General features: G+C 55.1%; 1 protein-coding gene across 9 annotated transcripts in view; it reads right to left on the bottom strand.

Annotated features, from left to right (window-relative positions):
* Positions 1-12,286, bottom strand: part of DOT1L (DOT1 like histone lysine methyltransferase) — a 69,586-nt gene extending 57,300 nt beyond the window's left edge. For 2 of the 9 annotated variants that reach the window (XM_063800991.1, XM_054673491.2), the window contains exon 1: positions 11,957-12,286. In XM_063800991.1, the coding sequence (XP_063657061.1) occupies positions 11,957-12,037 (81 nt within the window). In that variant the 5' untranslated portion in view covers positions 12,038-12,286. The remainder of the gene's footprint in view (positions 1-11,956) is intronic. The other 7 variants (XM_063800999.1, XM_063800995.1, XM_063800994.1 and 4 more) reach the window with 5 other exon arrangements.
* Positions 12,287-15,049: the final 2,763 nt, after the last annotated feature.

Genomic DNA, 15,049 nt, shown 5'->3' with positions numbered 1-15,049 from the left:
TTTTTCTGAATCCCAAAGGCCAAGCGGTGACATTCCCTCTCATGGTGGGTGGGTGTGCGGGGCCTGGAGGACCCCCAACTGAGAGTGGATGTCTAGTAAAAGCAGCCTCGGCCAAGAGGCGTTTCCAGCACAGACCTGTTCCTGGAGAGCCCAGGGGACAGGCAGAGCCGGGACACAGAGGTTGGGTGATCATCCCAGGGCCCATGTCTAGAGCAGCACGGTTGGGTTCGTACTCCTGGTCTATGGGTGGGAGCCTCTGTGCGGAAGAGCCCAGTGCTGGCTTCCAGCTCGTGTTGGAGTTCCTTTCTTTTTTTGAGACGGAGTGTGTTCGTTGCCGAGGCTGGAGTGCAGTCGTGTGGTCTCAGCTCACTGCATCCTCTACCTCCCAGGTTCAATGGCGCAGTCTCGGCTCACTGCAACCTCCACTTCCTGGGTTCAAGCGATTTTCCCGTCTCAGCCTCCTGAGTAGCTGGGATTATACGCGTCAGCCACCACGCCCGGCTAATTTTTTGTATTTTTAGTAGAGATGGGGTTTCATCACGTTGGCCAGGCTGGTCTTGAACTCCTGACCTGAGATGATCCACCCACCTCGGCCTCCCAAAGTGCTGGGATTATAGGCGTGAGCCACTGCGTCCAGCCAGAACAATTTTTTAATTACATGATAAAATGATAATATTCCAGTTATACTTGGTTAAATAAGTTATGAAAATTTATCTCCTTGGCCAGATGCAGTGGCCCATGCCTGGGGTCCCAGCAACTTGGGAGGCTGAGGCAGGAGGATCACTGGAGCCCAGGAGTTTGAGGCCACAGTGAATCATGATTGTCACTGCACTCTAACCTGGGCAACAGAGCAAGATCTCAACTCTTAAAAAGATACAAAATATCAGCCAGGCGCGATGGCTCACGCCTGTAATCCCCAAGCACTTTGGGAGGCCAAGGCGGGTGGGATCATGAGGTCAAGAGATCGAGACCATCCTGGCTAACACAGTGAAACCCTGTCTCTACTAAAAATATAAAAAATTAACCGGGCGTGGTGGTGGGCGCCTGTAGTCCCAGCTACTTGGGAGGATGAGGCAGGAGAATGGCATGAACCCGGGAAGCGGAGCTTGCAGTGAGCCGAGATGGCGCCACTGCACTCCAGCCTGGGCAACAGAGCAAGACTCCGTCTCAAAAAAAAAAAAAAAAAATATATATATATATATATATATACACACACACACACACACACATACATATATATACACACACACACACCCATATATATATATTTAAGAACTTAAAAAGAGATCAGACATAGTGGCTTATGCCTGTAATCCCAGGACTCTGGGAGGTTGAGGCGGGAGGACTGCTTGAAGCTAGGAGTTTGAGATCAGCCTGGACAACATATTGAGACCCTCATCTCTTCAAAAAAAGTTTTTGCTTTTTTTTTTTTTTAACTAGCTGGGCATGACAGGTACACCTGTAGTCTCAGCTGTTTGGGAGACTGAAGTGGGAGGATCACTTGAGCCCAGGAGTTCAAGGCTGCCGTGAGCTGTGATCACACCACTGCACTCCAGCCTGGGTGAACAGCAAGACCCTATCTCTAAAAAAAGAAAAAAACAAAATTTATCTTAGCTTTTGCGATTCTCCTGCCTCAGCCTCCCAAGTAGCTGGGATTACAGGCGTGCGCCACCACACCCGGCTAATTTTGTATTTTTAACAGAGACGGGGTTTCTCCACGTTGGTCAGGCTGGTTTCAAACTCCCAACCTCAGGTGATCTGCCCGCCTCGGCCTCCCCAAGTCCTGGGATTACAGGTGTGAGCCACTGTGCCCAACCTGACAGAGCATTTTTAGACTTGACCCTGAACCCAAGGTCCACACAGGCCCTGGCCCAAGTCCATGCAGCTACTTCACAGCACAGCTGGGCCTGGACATCAGAGCGTGTTGCTTCCTGGCTGAGCATCTGTCTGTAGGATCAAGGGCAGTGTGAAAAGGGGACTCAGACCTCCACAGGAGGAAGACGGTGCTGCCCGAGAGCCAGGGAGAGCTCAGACCAAGGATGGCTGACAAGGCTTCAGCTGACTTGATAATAACTAGCCCATGTGCAACAGCCCCAGCTGGCTGGGCACAGCTGTGCACGCCTGTAGTGCTAGCACTTTAGGAGGCTGAGGTGGAAGGATCGCTTGAGCCAGGAGTTCAAGGTTGCACTGTTATGATCACGCCACTAAACTCCAATACTCCAGCCCGGGTGACAGAGTTTGTCTCAAACAAACAAACAAACAGCCCAAGCTACGCAACAACCAAAGGAGTTCCCTGGAAACAGTCAAAGCAACTCGACACTGGAGGGGCTCAGGAGGGCTGAGGCCACCCACACAGGCTGCTGTGAAGCTGTGAGAGGAAGCTCGGCTCACCAGGCCTCTGGTTTCATAAAACACGACCGGATCGACCCCGTCTTGAAGTGCGTAGTGAGGCACTCGCAAGGTACCGGGAAGGTTCACACTTATGAGCTGCCCACCAAGGACACAGAGCATCTATGGGTCTGGGGGAGGTCTTCCGGGCAGCTCGCAGAACCCGTGCCCGCTGTACTGAGAGGGCCGGTGAGCAGGCTGGGCTTGAAGGGTGGTCGGATGGCACCACCCGGCTGGCCTCCAGTGAGTGTCTGCACGTTCCAGGTTTACTTGCAACCCCGGCCGTTTCTCACAGACGGAGGCGCTAAGGAAGAGCAGGCACCCTCTGCCTGCTCCCCGAGGATGCCCTGCTCTGTCAGGCAGGCCCGCTGTGTAAGGAAGCGGCTTGATGGCTGCTCTCACTGTGATCTGCGGCTCACCTCGAGTTCTCTCCTCTCTTGGGGTCTGCATCAGGACCCTCTTTTTCCAGCAGCAAAGCGACACGGGAGGGAGGCTGGACGCGCTGACCAGAACTCTCCTCGCCCTCGTCTGAGCACAGGCTTTCTGAGCACAGGCTGACGGCCACCGACCCTCTAGCCTGAGGCCAAAGCCACAGCGTGACAGGGAAGGAGGAAAGCGCGGGACTCGTGGGCCTCCACGCAGGGAAAAACGCTCCAGGACGCTAGGGGAGACCAGCACTGACTGCTGAGGCGGCAGCGTTTCCTTTTGGGGTGATGAGAACGTTCTGGAATTAGACAATGGTGATGACTGCACAATCTGTGAATATACTAAAACACACTGAAATGTACACTTAAAACGGGTGAACTTTTTTTTTTTTGAGATGGAGTCTCGCGCAGTCGCCCAGGCTGGAGTGCAGTGGCGCGATCTCAGCTCACTGCAAGCTCCGCCTCCTGGGTTCATGCCATTCTCACGCCCAGCCTAAAACAGGTGAACTTTATGATATGTGAACCGTCACAACAAGGCTGTTATTTCAAAAAAAAGAGGAAAAATATTGCCAGGCGCGGTGGCTGACGCCTGTAACTCCAGCACTTTGGGAGGCAGGGCAGGCAGACCACGAGGTCAGGAGTTTGAGACCAGGCTGATTAACATGGTGAAACCCCGTCTCCACTAAAAATACAAAAACTAGCTGGGCCTGGTGGCGCACGTCTGTAATCCCAGCTACTCGGGAGGCTGAGGCAGGAGAATGGCTTGAACCCAGGAGGCGGAGGTTTCAGTAAGCCGAGATGGCGCCACTGCACTCCAGCCTGAGTAAAAAGAGTGAGACTCTGTCTTCAAAAAAAAAAAAAAAAGAAAGAAAGAAAAGTGGCTGGCCGGGCACAGTGGCTCACACCTGTGATCCCAGCACTTTGGGAGCCCAAGGCGGGTGGATCATGAGGTCAGGAGATCGAGACCATCCTGGCTAACATGGTGAAACCCCGTCTCTGCTAAAAATACAAAAAATTAGCTGGGCGTGGCGGCGGGCGCCTGTAGTCCCAGCTACTCGGGAGGCTGAGGCAGGGGAATCACTTGAACCCTGAAGGCGGAGCTTGCAGTGAGCAGAGATCGCGCCACTGCACTCCAGCCTGGGCCACAGAGCGAGACTCCGTCTCAAAAAAAAAAAAAAGGAAAGAAAAGAAAACAAAAAAGAAAAGTGCGTCCGAGGAGTGGGAGCTGCATGCTGTGCAGAACTCCACAGGCCCAGAGAGCCTCCAAGTGAGTTTCAGTCACGCCCTCCCAGGGCCTTCTTTCCTCCCCTGGGGTTTCCACACTAGCTGATGAATTACCTACAAGGTTATCACTATTTGCACAATGTGACCGTCTGTTATCTTCACGTCCCTGGAGTCTGAGATACTAGGAAGGACGTGGAGCCGGGCAATCACTCCTGTGATTCCAATGCAAAAGCCGCCCCTTCTTTTCTCCAGGAAGCCCCACTTGTAACTGCCGCGCATACATTCTGGGCACTTGAATCTGTGTCTCCAGAGCTGCAGCCCGCAAACGAGGCCCAAATACACTCCCATTACGCTAACTTCACCTCAGGTCCTTCCCTCAGGGGGACACAGTGGGCGGGGACTGCACGCAGCAAGCCTGGATCTCGGCCAGGGCCTGCCGGACATGCATGGTCCCAGGAAGCACTCAGGAAATAAAAGCAGGGCTGCCCCCAGGAGAAGGCATGTACGCGAACACCGAGCGACACCCGGCGGCGGTCTGTGCCCGGGACCCCAGGCGATGAAAGGCACAGCTCTTGGCATCTCCTGGCCCGCCCTCGGTGGTGGGGCTGCCCCAAGCTCTGTGAGTGATGAGCAGCATCCTTGGGCTTCCCCCACCCTGGTGGTGACAACCGCAAAGGTCTCTAGACGCCACCAGGTGTCCCCTGGGGGCAGAGCCACCTCCACCCCTGAGAACTGCTGTTTGAACCTTCCAGGGCCAGGAATTCATTCTTTCAGTCTACAGGCAGGAAGAAGAGGGGTCAGTACAAATCGGGACCAGAAGGGCTCAATGCAGGGATCCTCCAGGTAAAAGGCTCTGCCAGTGCCACACCATTCTCGCAGTCCTTCCCCTGGAGGACTCCTCTGGGGCCCCTGCTGTACCTTAGACCCCACCACACAGCCTGAGGCTGAGGCCCAAAGCTTATCAAAGTTACCATCAGCCTGGGGCAACACAGCAAGGCCCCACCAAAAAATACAAAATTTAGCCAGGCATGGTGGCTCACGCCTGTAATCCCAGCTACTCAGGAGGCTGAAGGAAGAGAATCCTTTCAGCCTGGGAGGCGAGAATGCAGTCAGCAGATATCAAGCCACTGCACTCCAGCCTGGGTGACAAAGCAAGACCCTATCCCAAAAATAATGAGAGAAACAACACTCAAAAGGACAGGTTCTGGGAGACACAGGTTCTGGGAGACTCTTGGAGGGGGACAGGTTTCAGGAGACTCCTGGAAGGAGACAGGTTCCGGGAGACACAGGTTCCGGGAGACTCCTGGAGGGAGTGGGCCCTTCCCCCATGCCTTGCCCTGAGGGTCCATTTCTCAGTATTCACGGGCATCCCACGGATCGTCCTTTATCATTAACCAGAGGACCTAAGTGTTTCTCGGGAGTTCTGTGAGCCACTGAGGCAATGTAATCAAGCCGAGGTAAGGGTGACGGGAACCTGGATTTACAGCCGGTCACTCAGAAACACAGGTCACAACGTGGGGCCTCTAATTGGCATGGAAAGTGGGGGACTCTTGGGGACTGAGCCCTTACCCCGTGGGATCTGAGCCTGTGTCGAGGTAGACATGCTGGAAGTGAGTTGAATCGGGGCTGCCCAGAAGGAAACACAGAACTGATGAATCCCCGGGTACCCGTATCTGGTTCCGCAACTCCTCTGTGTTGACTGCGGAGAGCACAGGAGGAACCGTGTTGGGTTCTTCCTACACCTCACACTGCTGGAAGATAAAAACAGCTCCCAGCAGTCCGTGCCCAGTGAGGCATGCAAAATGCATCAGGTCCAGAGAGACAAGAGCAAGGATTTCAGTCACGCCTCCCAACCACACCAGGGGCAAGCATGGAAAAGCATCTATCTGTTCCTGCCTCCTGGTCTCGGACACTATCTTCCTGTTCCTGGAATCTGTAACACCAAGAGTGATGTGCAGCCATCAATGGCCAATATTACTTGAACACAAATTCTTTTTTCCTTTATCTAATTTTGTTTGTTTGTTTGAGACAGAGTCTCGCTCTGTCGCCCAGTCTGGAGTGTAATGGCATGATCTCAGCTCACTGCAGCCTCCCCCTCTCGGGTTCAAGCAATTCTCCGGATTATAGGCAACCGCCACCACGCCCAGCTAATTTTTGTATTTTTAGTAAAGACGGGGTTTCGTCATGTTGGCCAAGCTGGTCTCGAACTCCTGACCGCAGGTGATCTGCCCGCCTTGGCCTCCCAAAGTGCCGGGATTACAGGCATGAGCCACCGTGCCTGGGCAACCGTGTGTTTTTTTTAATTAAACTTTTTATTTTAAGATAATTGTAGATTCACACTGTCGAGCTAAAGGAAAGGAACTGGAGCAAAATTAATATAAGTGGAGCATTTATTTGGGCCACATTTGAGGACTGCAACCTGGGAGCACAGGCTCGAATTACCCCAAATATACACTCTGATGAGCAGCAGATAACAAGCAGATTTTTAAAGGAAAAAAAGAGCTGGGCGTGGTGGCTCACACCTGTAATCCCAGCTACTCGGGAGGCTGAGGCAGGAGAATCACTTGAACCCAGGAGGGGGAGGTTGCAGTGAGCCGAGATTGGGCCACTGCACTCCAGCCTGGGAGACAGAGCGAGTCCGTCTCAAAAAAAACTCTCCTCAGAAGCTAGGCTGGAGTATCCCTGTATCATCTGCAGAGTTTCTGGACAATCCCCTGCCCCAGTACCCCCTGCAACCTCTTTCAGGCCAGCAGGAACAAAGCAGTGTGCAATTGCTATAAAACGGAACACTTGGGTTTTTTCTATTATTCCTTCCTATTTAAAGCGACTCCTTTACTCACACAAAGCCGCCTAAAGGTTAATCTGCCTCCGGGGGAGCTGGGATTACTCAGGACACTCAAGCTCAGAGGTCAGCAGCAGAAAATACCTTCTGAGTCACGGTGGGGACAGCTCACCCCGCCCCTGCTGCTACTCACTGCTGGCTGCCCACTCACCGCCGCCCACAGCCGGGCTCCAGGCCAGGCTGTCAGGCGGAACATGTACTCACTCATTAATGAGAGTCAGAGAGTCGGGACCCTTGGCCAGTGGAGGCCGCCCCTGCCCGCCCACAGCCTGTGAGTCACCAGGGGGAAGGTCCCGTTCTGTGGCCTTTGAAGGTTCTTTCCGAGCAAACAACCAATAATGCCACTTGTGCCCTTCCCACTAGAAGAAGGGCAGGGCCATCCTGCCCTAGAAATACCACGCAGGGCCAGGCACGGTGGCTCACGCCTGTAATCCTAGCACTCTGGGAGGCCCAGGCAGGTGGATGACAAGGTCAGGAGTTCGAGACCAGCCTGGCCAACACAGTGAAACCCTGTCGCTACTAAAAATACAAAAAATTAGCTGGGCGTGGTGGCGGGTGGCTGTAGTCCCACCTACTGGGGAGGCTGAGACAGGACAATCACTTGAACCCAGGAGGCAGATGTTGCAGTGAACCGAGATCGCACCGTTGTACTCCAGCCCAGGCAACAGTACGAGATTCCCTCTCAAAAAAATAAGAAATGCCACGCGGGGCTTGAGAAAAGCGGTTATCCAGAAACTCCCAGGTCATGTAAGAATAAAAATCTCCCTTCCTCCCCCTTGCGTTTGCCAATTGGGCAAACCCCTTCCGAACTGCTCATTTCCGAGTGTGGACAGTTGTGGCTATTTCTGCTTCCTCCTCCGGATGGCCCCTCCTCCAAGCAGCCACCCACAGGTCCCCCAGGGCAGAAGTGGCAGCCCCTCCCTGGGGACCTCAGCTGACCTTGTACTCAGCACAGTATCTCTGCTGAACTTCTATTTATAATCTACTTAACTTCACTGTTTTAAATTTTTTGGTAGAGATGGAGTCTCCCTCTGTTGCCCTGGCTTGTCTCAAACTCCTGGGCTCAAGCAATCCTCCCGCCTGGGCTTCCCAAAGTGCAGGGACTACAGGCATGAACCCCTGTGCCCGGCCTGTCTTCATTTGACAGGTTTCTTGAGACTAAGAATGCTGGGGCGGTGGCGGGGGGAGAATATTGGCTTGTTGTCCTCTGTGCCCCCACAACACTGAGTATTCAGTAGCTGCTGTTGGAATGAATCCTGAATAAATGTGCTGCTGCGGCTGCGTCCGGGCACGGTGGCTCACGTCTGTCATCCCAGCACTCTGGGAGGCCGAGGTGGATGGATCACCTGAGGTCAGGAGTTTGAGACCAGCCTGGCCAATATGGTGAAACCCTGTCTCTACTAAAAATACAAAATAAGCCAGGCATGGTGGCACAGGCCTGTAATCCCAGTTACTGGGGAGGCTGAGGCAGGAGAATCACTGAAACCTGGGAGGCGGGGCTTGCAGTGAGTGGAGATTGTGCCACTGCACTCCAGCCTGGGCGATAGAGCAAATCTCTGTCTCAAAAAAAAAAAAAGAAAAGAAAAGAAAAGAAAATCAGAACCACCCCTCACTTCTTGTGAGAAAGCAAAATTCCTCAACGGGAACACAGAAAATGACAAATGTCACGGCGAGGTTGTCAGAAGGCTGCCTCTGGCACTTGGGCGAATGAAGATGCTGGGCCCGGCAGTGGGCCAACCAGAGCAGGAAGAGGCCGTAGACGGCGCCAGGACCAGCACACCCTGCCAAGCCAGGGCCTGGCCAGGGAGAGAAAGACACGGCACAGTCCCGCCCACCACTAGAAAGCCCGCTCCCGCCAGCTCTCGCCCTTACTATTTACAATGGGGCACTGGCCAGGCAGGGCAGCAGGCATGCGGGCGGAGACACCAGGGCTGCCCTCACGTGAATGTTCACTTCAGTACCAGGGAAAAGGCAAAGGGTCCCTGGCAAGACCACTACCCCAGGCCCCGACGCTGGGTTCCAGTGGGTTTCTTAGCACTGACAAATGGCAACTGTTGGGATGCAGATGTTAAACAGACGCTTAGCACAGGCCGTGCGGTCCACCCCTGAGAACCTCGCCATGCGAACACTGACTTTCACCAAAAATCCCGCCAGTGGTGTTTAGTGCGGGTTTATTCTAATCACCAAAAATTGGAAACAGCCCACAGTCCTGTGACCCACAGGCAAACACATCAACAATCTGTGGCCCAACTGTCCAACGGATTTACAGTCAGCAAAAAAATGGGGTAACTTTTGAAACCTGCAGCAACACGGATTTGGCCACCTGAAAGCCACCAGGACCAAAGGGCAACATGCTGTTGATTCCATTCAGCCAACTTTCTGAGAATGGCAGAACTACAGGTAAGGCCACGTGGGGAGCAGCAAGGAGCTCCCAGGCAAGCTGAGGATGGGGGCGCCGCAGGGAAGCTGGGGGTTCTGCACCTGGACGACAGCACTGGTCAGGGCACCACCCAATGAGTTTGTCAAAACGTACAGAACTGTACCCTGCAAAGAGCGAACTACGTCCTAGGTGAACTGAAAGAGGAAGATATACGAATAACTGTGAGGCCAGGTGCGGTGGCTCACCCCTGTAATCCCGGCACTTTGGGAAGCCAAGGCAGGCGGATCACCTGAGGTTGGGAGTTCGAGACCAGCCTAGCCAACATGAAGAAACCTGGTATCTACTAAAAATACAAAATTAGCCGGACGTGGTGGCTCATGCCAGTAATCCCAGCTACTCAGGAGGCTGAGGCAGGAAAATCGCTTGAACCCGGGAGGCAGACGATGCAGTGAGCAGAGATGGCACCACTGCACTCCAGTCTGGGCAACAAAAGCAACACTTCCTCTCAAAAAATAAATAAATATAAATAAATAAATGTGAGGCCAGGCGAGGTGGCTCACGCCTGTAATCCCAACACTTTGGGAGGCCGAGGCAGGCGGATCATCAGAGATCAGGAGTTCAAGAGCAGCCTGACCAACATGGAGAAACCCCGTCTCTACTAAAAATACAAAATTAGCAGGGTGTGGTGGCGCATGCCTGTAATCCCACCTACCAGGGAGGCCAAGGCAGGAGAATCGCTTGAACCCGGGAGGCTGAGGTTTCAGTGAGCCGAGATCGCACCATTGCACTCCAGCCTGGGCAACAAGAGCGAAACTCCGACTTCAAAAATAACAACATAACATAACATAACATAACATAACATAACATAACATATAAATGTGGGCCGGGCGCGGTGACTCACACCTGTAATCCCAGCACTTTGGGAAGCCGAGGTGGGTGGATCACGAAGTCAGGAGATCGAGACCATCCTGGCTAACACGGTGAAACCCCGTCTCTACTAAAAACACAAAAAACATTAGCCGGGCGTGGTGGCGAGCGCCTATAGTCCTAGCTACTGGGGAGGCTGAGGCAGGAGAATGGCGTGAACCCAGGAGGCGGAGCTTGCAGTGAGCCGAGATCGCGCCACTGCACTCCAGCCTGGGCGACAGAGCGAGACTCCGTCTCAAAAAAAAAAAAAAAAAAAAAAAAAAAGTGAAGCCATGTACTGGGGCTGGTCGGACGGTGGTAAGCCACCTCAATTGATCTTCAGTCAGTTACAGTTAGAACTGTTATGGTCATATGCCTTCTACCACCTAAAACGATGAGAGCCCAACAGAGAGAAGTGGAGGCTGGAAGGGTTCTGGAGTTTGAACTTTCCAGGGAGGAAACCGGTCGGGGCGCTGAAGCGCGGCCTCTGCTTTCAGTTTTTGTCCTAGGACCTCTCCCGGCCGGATCCCGGCTCAGGCCGCCCAGGCGCACACCCGGAGCTGCCCAACCAGAGAAGCCAGAGCCCCAGGGCCCTACGCCGCTAGCCCCGCGCGCGGGACGTGCGGCCAGGCTGGAAGCTGCGCTCCCTCTCCCATCCACTCGCACCGACCCGGGGCAGTGAGCCAGCCCGGGCTCCCCGGCGCTCTCCGCGTCCTGACCCCGCCCCCAGCGAGCACGTTTCCAAAAACTGACACAAGCCCAGCGCGCGCGCGGGAGTCCCAGGGCGCGCGGGGATGCCCGGCCGGGCCCTGCAGGCGCGCCCCCCAAAACTCGCGCCCCGGACACGCTCGCCGACAGCGCCTGCTTCACTTTTCCCCGAAAACGCGCCCTGCCCAGCCCGGAGCGTGGCCAGAGGGTCCCAAGCGCGGACGCACGCGCCCCGCCTCCTCAGGGGCCACGCCGGGACTCGCACCCCGGGAGCCGCACGCGGGTTTCTGGAACCACCCGGTGGGGTGCCTCTGTAACATTCCACCCGGCCTGTCATTTTCCAACCGTCACCAAGATGAAGAAGACAAAATTTACTAACTCCGGGGGTGAGCCCAATCCTGCCCACTCAAGATCGGGGAGTAGAAGTCCCAATTTCCAAGGATAGATAAAGCCTGTCCCCCCCAACTAGGATTAACAGGTCAAAGATGCCTAATTTCCCAGGGCCAGGGCAGCCCATACCCACTCAAAATTACGGGGACAAAAATTCCCCATTTCCAAAGGTCAGACCGCTCCCGCCCACTCAAGGGGACGTTAACTCCCACCTTCGCAGGGTCGGGCCCGCCGTGCCCGAGTAGGAAAAGCGTGACAAACGCCTAATTTTTAAAAAGAAGAGAAGAGGAGACAGGAAAGGGTGCCCTCAAAAAGAAAAATAAGGCGGCGGACACACTGACAGCGCCGGGAACGAGCGGGGCGGGCGGGCGGGCTTCCAGTCAAAACGCGGCCGGCACGAGCTACCCCTTCCGTTCCGCGCCCGGGACAGCCCGGCGGGGGCAACGGCACCGCGGTAGGGCTCGGGTGCGCCGGCTCCCGCTCCCACCCCAGGCGCGCGGGGCTCCCACCCTGCGGGAAACAGCCGCGGGGCCCTCGGCCGGGAAGCAACGGGGGTGGAGCAGCGACAGTGGAGTCCAGGGTCTCCGTTCCGCAGGGGGGACCGGCGAGCGCGGCTTGGGGGGTTTGGGGTGTCCCCAGGGGCGGCGGAGGAGGGGAGGCCGGGAGGTAGGGACGGTGGGGGGCGGCACTCACGTAGACCGGCAGCGGCCACGGGTAGACGGCGGGCTCAGCCCCCACGGGCGACTTCAGTCTCAGCTCCAGCTTCTCCCCCATGTCCGCGCGCGCGGCCGCCGCACCATGCTAGGCGGGCGGTTGGGGGAGGGGCGGGGCCGCCGGTGGGCGGAGGAGGGCGGGCGGGAGGGAGGGGCGGGAGGCTGAGGGGAGGGGGCCTGGCCTCGGCCTCGGCCGCCGCCGCCGCCGCCGCGCTCCGGTCCGGCCCGGCCCCCGACTCCCTCTTTGTAGTCACAGGCCCGGAGCCTCCAGCGCCTCCGCCATCTTGGGCCGGCGTGAAGCGAGCACAATGAGCCGGGGGCCGGGCGGAACCACTCGCCCCGCGCGCTAGGGGAGCCCGGAGCGAAGACGCCGGCGCGTGCCCGCCGCCCAGCGAGCCGACCCGCGCGCGCCACCCCCTCGGCGCCCCGCCCCGTGGACTCGCCCGCCCGCCCGAATCCACGCACGCACGCACGTACGCACGCACGTCCTCGGTTGCCCTCGGCCGACCCCTTCCCCCACTCGCCGGCCCGAAGCGGGGACCCGGGGAGACCCTGTGGGCGGGCCCGTCGGATAGCGGGTTCGAATCCCGTCCCAGGAGGAGGACGCCGGACACCTCCCACACACGGCTTAGTAAAACCAAAAATCCGAATTTCCCCCCATAAGAGTCACGGTCCAGGACTTGCTGTAGCTCCAAGTCCAGTATTCATTCGACAACAATGCTGTTTATTGGGTACAAAAAAAAAAAAAAAAAAGGCCAGGCGCGGTGATTCACCCCTGTAATCCCAGCACTTTGGGAGGCCGAGGCGGGAAGATCACCTGAGGTCAGGAGTTCGAGACCAGTCTGGCCAACATGGTGAAACCCTGTCTCTATTAAAAATACAAAAATTAGCTGGGCACGGTGGCGGGCACCTGTAATCCCAGCTACTGCGGGGGCTGAGGCAGGAGAATCGCTTGAACCCAGGAGGCAGAGGTTGCAGTGAGCCGATATTGCACCACTGCACTCCGGCCTGGGCAACAGAGCAAGACTCCGTCTCGAAAAAATAAATAATTAATTAATTAATTTAATTAAACTATAAGTTTCTCCCAAAGTTAGTTCAGCCTATGCCCAGGGATGAACAAGGACAGCTTGGAGGTTAGAAGGAAGAGGGAGTCGGTGAAGTTAGATCTCTTTAACTGTCTCAGTCATAATTTTGCAAAGGCGGTTTCACCACCAGCACCTCCCCAAGTCCCCGGGGGACACCAACACCCTCCCTGCCCAGCCAGATTCCAGCCTTGCCCCACCCCTTCCCTGCTGGGTGACCTTGGGAGAGTCACTTGACCTCCGATGCTTTCCTCCTCTCAGCAATAGAGTCCCGCAGTCACTGTCACAGCGCCTGGTGATTAAAGCCTTTCAGTGTCGAGTACAAGTGCCTTGTACTGTTTTTTGGGTTTTTTTTTTGGGGGGGGGTTGTTGTTTGACACACAGTCTCGCTCTGTCGCCCAGGCTGGAGTGCAGTGGCACGATCTCGGGTCACTGCATCCTCTGCCTCCCGGGCTCAAGTGATTTCTCCTGCCTCAGCCTCCCGAGTAGCTGGGACTACAGGCACGAGTCACCACGCCCAGCTAATTTTTGTAGTTGTAGTAGAGATGCGTTTCTGCCATGTTGGCCAGGCTGGTCTCTAACTCCTAATCTCAAACTCAAGTGATCCGCCCGCCTCAGCCTCCCGAAATTCGGAGATTTATAGGCATCAGCCACCGCACCCGGCCCCTTTAGTGTTGATCAAGATCTCAATAGGGGCCGGGTGCGGTGGCTCACGCTTGTAATCCCAACACTTTGGGAGGCCGAGGCGGGTGGATCACGAGGTCAGGAGATCGTGACCATCCTGGCTAACATGGTGAAACCCCGTCTCTACTAAAAATACAAAAAATTAGCCGGGCGCAGTGACTCGTGCCTGTAGTCCCAGCTACTCGGGAGGCTGAGGCAGGAGAAATCACTTGAGCCCGGGAGGCAGAGGATGCAGTGACCCGAGATCGTGCCACTGCACTCCAGCCTGGGCGACAGAGTGAGACTGTGTCTCAAAAAAAAAAAAAAAAAAAAAAACTCGATGGGCTTTTTCTTTGTTGTTGGAAAGATGCGGTCCTGCTATGTAACCCAGGCTGGTCTTTTTATTTATTTATTTATTTATTGACATAGTCTTACTCTCGCCTAGGCTAGAGTAGTGACTGGGATCTCCAGTCACTACAACCAGCGCCTCCTAGGTTCCAGCGATTCTCCTGCCTCAGCCTCCCAAGTAGCTGGGATTCTAGGTGCCCACTATTGTGCCCAGCTAATTTTTGTATTTTTAGTAGAGATAGGGTCTCGCCATGTTGGCCAGGCTGGTCTCGAACTCTTGATCTCAAGTTATATTCCCACCTCAGCCTTCCAAAGTGCTGGGATTACAGGCATAAACCATCATGCCCAGCCACACTCCTCTTTTTCTATAAAACCCCAGACTCCTCTTTGGTCTGCATGTGTGCCTCAAATTCCAATTCTTTCTTGCCAAATAAAACATTAACTTTAGAGATTCATCTCTACATACTTATTTTGACCTTGACATTATTTTCCTTGTGGAAAAAAAAAAGAACTTTTATCTGAGGAATGCAAGTCATTTTTAATTATCAGGCCCAGACAGCCAGGAGCGGTGACTCACGCCTGTAATCCCAGCACTTTGGGAGGCTGAGGTGGGCGGATCACCTGAGGTCAGGAGTTCGAGACCAGCCTGGCCAACATGGTGAAACCCCGTCTCTACTAAAAGTGCAAAAATTAGCTGGGCATGGTGGCAGGCACCTGTAATCCCAGCTACTCGGGAGGCTGAGGCAACAGAATGGCTTGAACCTGGGAGGCGGAGGTGGCAGTGAGCAGAGATTGTGCCACTGCACTCCAGCCTGAGCAACAAGAGCAAGACTCTGTCTCAAAAAAAAAAAAAAAAAAAAAAAAAAAAAAAAAAACTAGGAGAAGCTCCTGATGGCCCAGACAGTGTAAACCAGGAGGACCCTGGGGGTCCTAGGACTCACCTCCTCTCTCTCCCTACCCACTCAGGGTGTGGATTTCAA

This window comes from Pan troglodytes, chromosome 20, assembly GCF_028858775.2.
Source record: "Pan troglodytes isolate AG18354 chromosome 20, NHGRI_mPanTro3-v2.0_pri, whole genome shotgun sequence".
Lineage (NCBI taxonomy): Eukaryota > Metazoa > Chordata > Mammalia > Primates > Hominidae > Pan > Pan troglodytes.
Note: the sequence above shows the minus strand (reverse complement) of the source record. Positions and strands in the feature narration are given on the sequence as shown.